Genomic DNA, 6,000 nt, shown 5'->3' on the forward strand with positions numbered 1-6,000 from the left:
GACAAGAAGCATTGTAAAGAACCATGAAAACCTCCATTATATAATCAGATTTGTGTTGTAAATATACTTTGCAAAAACACAAAGAGATGTGGAAGAAGCCAGAGCATCAGAAAGGAGCCAAATAAAGATGCCAACACAATTATTCATGCAACAGAAGAATACTGAACTAGGGTGATGAGGAAAAGATAAGAGAAATATTTATGAAGTTAAATTTGCCAAGACTATTAAAACTATGAGGTACTGTAACAGCTTGAGTATTTATTAAGAGAAAGTTTCATTCATTGAGATAATCCTAAGTGTAAGTGTGGGGTAGAGATAAGGAATTCAATTTTGGATACTCCTAAATAAGAGGTACCAAAGGGACTTAAACGTCCAACAAACAAATGAAAATGCAATGGTTGGAAGCATCTGAAGTATTCACTTAGAGATGGCAGATGAAAACCAGTGACAAGGATCAAACTGTCCAAGAACAAATGTTCAGAATGTAATGAGAAGGACAAAGGAATTAGTCAAGTAAATAGGATATCATCAAGGAAAAAAAGGTCTCTCAAGGCAAGAAAAAATTCTGTGGAGTGGTCAATGGTGTCAAACACAAGTGACAGCAAGGAAAATCAAACTACAATTAAGTCAAAGAACTGGCCATTAGAATCACTAGTACAGTGTTAATGACAGAATCTAAGTTGTGAAGCGTTAAAGGAACGAATGGGAAAAGTAGAGCTGGAAATTATATCTTTTCCTTCAATTAAGTTTGACAGCAAAGAAAGGCAGCAGGACAGTTACAGATACACACATATATAAATGTAATAGAAATCATATAGAATAATACATCATTTCTACTTTACATATTGCAATATGTATTATGCACACTATATGTGTGTATACATATACACATGTGCATACTTTTAGGATTTTGAAGCTATTTAAGAGATTCATAAACATTTATTGATATTGAAGAGAAAGTCAAAGAACAAGGGGAAAGTAAGATTTGTTAAAATGTACTATGTGCCAGATATTGTTCTGGGTGTTGAAGACAGAAAGATGAAGACACTGTCCCCACTCTTAAGAAGCATACTGTGTTGTGTAGTGGTGTTATTATTACACCTGCTATTTTAACTTTTTAAGACTTCAAAACAATTAAATGAGTTTAATCCATACAAAGCACTTAGAACAGGGCCTGCTACATAATAATCATTCACTATTAGTCATTATTATTGAATCTAAATTTAAATTTAAAGCTCTTTGTAGGTACTGGTTAACTCAGGGTAAAATAAAGTTTCCTAAGAGGATATGAAACATGAGCTGGGTATTTTTCAAGTATAACATTCATATTCTCTTTTGTAAAGATCCCATCCATATTATAAGAAGGCTGTAGGCAAGGAGCATGTATTATTTGCTTTATAACCAGTAGAGTACAATGCCAGACACATGCAGAATAAACATTACCTTGAATAATTACTTCTCCGGTCTTTAACTCACCTCACTCCCAATGCTAAATCTTAAAACATAAGGGGTGTTAGCATAACCCACATATTTACATAATATGTGAATTCATGCCATACTTCTATATTTGGTTTACACAGTCAAGTAAGTCAAGTAAGGTACAAAAGTTATAGTACTCCACATTATACATATTTAAATTGGGTATCTGTGCTTCAATTTTGGTACACTTAATCACCTAATAAAAGCTTATATAAAACTCTTCATATGCCTAGAACATACCATTTTTTCTTCATAGGTAGGATCTGGTTCTTGGATTTCTTTTTGCTTTCCAGGAGACGCATCATCAAATACTTCCTGGTAGGAGGGAAAAATCATGGATTGTTCTTCAAAAATACTCAACACACCATTATTAGACTGATTTCTGCCCAAAACACATTCAAAGTAATACACTCCTGTCCCAAATTTCCCAGATACTTAAATGGCTGTCATCCTACCTGATAGGAAACCTTGATGAAAAATACCATGATGATAACAACTTATTTAATCCAAATATGTAAACTGCATGGCTACTGCCAAGACTGAAACACAAGATTATTATCTCCATCATCCCAGAACAAAATTACTTTCAGCAAATGTTTCATTTTCTAATCAAAAATTATGAAGCTAAATTCAACAGTATAAAATGTGGAGAAAATACGTTCCCTTTTAATCATAAAATTGCAGTATCTACTGTACTGCTACACAAATATACACCTGGAAAGCCGCATTAGTCACGGTGATTCCCATCTTCTGGAAAATTAAAAAATTTCATCATGCAGCCTAAAGTGAATACCCTTTAAGTACAATCTGATTCCTTAACTGGTAATAAATGTCCTATTTTTGCAAATTTATTCACCCTGACATTCAAAACGCCACAAACAACAAAATAACAGCAACAACTACACTGCAAAGTTTCACTCATCCATTAAAAGAACATAAGAGCTGGTGAAAGTCTAGTTTTCATTAATGATGTACTAATCTGTGTGTGTCAATACATACTGTAATAAAGCTACCTGTGATTAAGAAGTTGGGGGGATGGGGCTGGTATAGCACTAAAATTAAGAGGTCAACTGACCCAAATTCAAGTCTAACTTCATTGCTAAGACCTGTAGGAACCTGTGTAACCTTAAGCTCATCACAAATCTCTGGTCTCCACAAGTAAAAATGACAAAGCCACCAACCTAGCCTACTTCACAAAATGGTAATGGGATACCATGGAAGGTCAAATACATCCTAAAAAAATAAGATGTGCTTTCCAACAGCAGTCATTATTTCTTTCACAGTTTTAATTAAAAAAAAAAAAAGGTTTGGATTTAGGACTCTTGAGGTCATATAGTTATTGGTATACAGTGTACCTACCTATCAGTCGAGTCAATACTGAGAAATGAGGATGAACAAAGACAGGCCCCATCCACATTGCCAAAAAGATCACAATAATAAACAAAAAATGAGACTGCTTCCGTGACCTATCAGTACCAAGCAAAAAGAAAAAATTAACCTAATACATAGGAAAGCTAGCTAATATTTCTAGGAAAGTGGGCTCTGTCAGAAAATAAATGATTTTGGAAAAACCCAAATTAAAAGACCAAGAAAAGAAAAATCACAGTATAATGTGAAGGAAAAAATAAAAACTAAAACTAGTCAGTAAAAAGATTGATAAAATTACTGATGTTCCTATTCTAAGAAGGTAAAAATAACTAAGTCATTCTTCAATAAATGAAATCGTCAAACACCTTTTTTGTAAGAATATGAAAGGGCAAGATATTCGGGGAAAGGGTCAGCTTCAGAGCCAGATGTGGGTTCTACTTACCAGAAGACTCAATTTCCCCATCCGGCAAATAAAAATACCACTGACATCATTTGGTACTTGTTGTAACATTAATATTCATAGTTAAACTTTAATTCCACTTTAACTTAAAAATAGCAACTGAAAGCCAAAATATTTAGTTTAGGCTTTAAATTATTCTGCTTTCTGATGTTTCCGTAACACCTCTTGTGAGACTTTGGTTGTTATTCCAACAGTTGAATGACAGCCCCTTTTGAGAAGCTGAGGACAACTAAGGACAGCAATTTGCAGAGAACTGCATATTTACATACAATTGCTTTTAGTGTCAAACTTCAAACCCCCTTAAACCACGAAGCAGGAATCCAAGTTAACCCTGGGAATGCAAAAGAACCATTTAAAACCTGAAGAAAGAGAAAACAGGCAACACCAGATATGAATTTGAAACAAATCTCGTCACTGAAAACTACAGAACACCAGATGTCCTAATCCACCAAAACCCACCGTCACCTAAAAGTTCTTTCAAAAACTAGTAACATGTTACTTCACCCTAGATTAGACCGCTGTTGCCCAAATAAAACTACTGCGCCAAATGCTTCAACGGTAAACTGCGCTACCAATTCCTTATTAATCCTGCACCAACGTTCGTTTTTAGAACAGTATTACCTTCGCTCAATCTGTCCAAGGATGGAAAACTCCCAGAAATCTTTGGGCTGCAACTATAAAATATCTCAAAACAGACTGAAGGCCAAGAATAAAATTTGGAAGGAGCAAGCAATCACTTTGTTCCCAGACATCGCAAAGCCTTGGAGCACACCCAAGAGACCCGCCTGGCAGTTCCCCAATCTTTCCACCCCCGCAGTACTGTCACCATCCCCTGGCCGGCCAGCCCCAGCCCAGAAGACAGGCTCGGCAGCGAAAGGTACCAATTTTCAAAAAAAAAGGCCAAGGCCCCCAAAGAGGAATTGCGCTGGTCTGAAAGCCCCTGACTCACTAACTCATTCATCCATCCATCCATCCATCACTCCTCCCCAAATGAGATGGGGGTTCAAGACAGCTGCTGCCGCCTTGGTCAGTTCCCTCCCCATGGAACAGTGCCTGGGAGGAGCCTCCTCTCCCTCCAAGGGAGCAGCTGCGCCCCGCTTATCCCCACTGCGCCCTCGGCTATCCAGCTCTCGCCATTGTTTCTGCCCGGAACAGATACCTCCCCCGCAAGGACCGGGATGAAGAAAAGGAGGCCCAAGTCCTCAGAGGCGCCCCTTTTAAATGCCTTCCCCACCGCGCCCATCTACCCTCTTTCCTAAGGGGAAATCTCCCTCGCCCTCCCCCCAAGTTTAGTGGAAACTAAAATCGAGATTCAGAGACGGGCGAGGGAATTATGGGAGTCTAGCTTAAAAAAAAAAAGGTAGATCCCACTCGGCCTCAGTAATCAAGAACATGTGTCTAACAAGAGCGTTCGAGGGTTTGGCAAGGTTCGCCAAAGAGACAAATAATGTAAATGTGAAGTGCCAGAGATCCATTTGAGTCAGCTGGGATAGGCTAGGCGCAGGGCGCAAGAGTGAGAGCATCATTTCGGATCCACAGGGTCCGAGGCCGAGTCTGGGTGCACAGGGGTGAAGTTCGGCTCTGCGTCTCATCACTAACACAGAGGCGAGGGAACCAGTTCCTCCTCCCCATCCCGCCGTCTCCCCACGCCACGAGCCGCTCTCACCTCCATCTCAGAGTCCGCGGCGCCGGCGCTGGCCGCAGAGGCAGCCGCCTGGGCTGCGACGCCCTCGGGGCCGCCTTTGTTGCTGTTGTTGTTCCCGCTGCCGGCGGCCGAGGCTGCGGGCTTGGAAGGCGCGCTCTCGGGAGGCGGGGGTGGCGGAGGGTCGGCCGCGGACGACATGATGTTCCTTCTGCGTCACCCGCTGCTGCCAGAGGCCGGGCCCGGCAGAGATGAGGAGGAGGCCTAGGCCTGGGAGGCTACGTCGCAATGAGCTGGTGGAGGAGCGGGAGGACCACCCGAACGCCCCCTTCGCCGCGGCTCCGCGACGAGCCCTAGCCAGGCCCAGCAGCCTCCCCCTCTCGTCGTCCTCCTCTTCCGCCGGGCTCGGGGTTCCACCAGCGCTTTACCTCACGGCGGGAATCACGTCGACGAGAGTGGGCGGGGTCACCCGGGTCACTGAGGTCAGGAAGGCGGGCTGATTTACTGTAGGGCGGAGGGTTGAGGGAGAAGGAAAGGAAAGCGAAAGAGGGACCGGGAGCGCGCAGTGACTTGGCCGCCTCCTCTTCTTCCTGTGGTAGATATCATCTATCTCGCCTGCATCCAGGTCTACTACCTACGCCACCGACTTTCAACACTCGCGAGATTGATAGTTGGCTAAATGACTGAGTTCCAGTTGCGCATGCGCATTCTCTCCTCCTCGCCCTTGGCCCCTCCCCCTCCAGGGCCCCCAGCAAGCTCTAGGGCAAGGAGTGGGCGGGGCCTCAAGGGAGGGCTCGAACGCGTAGGTTTGTGCTTCCGCTCCCGGGCAAGACGCGAGTGCAATCCTACAGGCGTTCTTAACGGCACACGGTCCCCGGACGCCGCATCTCCTGTGGCTGGCAGCGATCGGCGGCACTCCCTGAAAATCTGCACAGGTTTTGCGCTGCCTACTGCAGCATGGAGGTCTCGGCAGGCCGTAACACTTTAACCGCCTTCGCTTATACGCGTGACGCCACTGTGTTGACGACGTTGTGGTTATTCCAGTTGACGT

The 6,000-nt window shown here is 43.0% G+C and overlaps 1 protein-coding gene across 1 annotated transcript in view; it reads right to left on the reverse strand.

Moving 5' to 3' along the window:
* Positions 1–5,601, reverse strand: part of SMARCA5 (SNF2 related chromatin remodeling ATPase 5) — a 44,632-nt gene extending 39,031 nt beyond the window's left edge. The window contains exons 1-2 of the mRNA XM_030878125.3: positions 4,974–5,601; positions 1,720–1,794 (exon numbers count right to left, since the gene is read on the reverse strand). Of these exons, the coding sequence (XP_030733985.1) occupies positions 1,720–1,794; positions 4,974–5,150 (252 nt within the window). The 5' untranslated portion in view covers positions 5,151–5,601. The remainder of the gene's footprint in view (positions 1–1,719; positions 1,795–4,973) is intronic.
* Positions 5,602–6,000: the final 399 nt, after the last annotated feature.

The sequence above is a fragment of the Globicephala melas genome, chromosome 5 (genome assembly GCF_963455315.2).
Source record: "Globicephala melas chromosome 5, mGloMel1.2, whole genome shotgun sequence".
In the NCBI taxonomy this organism is placed as follows: domain Eukaryota; kingdom Metazoa; phylum Chordata; class Mammalia; order Artiodactyla; family Delphinidae; genus Globicephala; species Globicephala melas.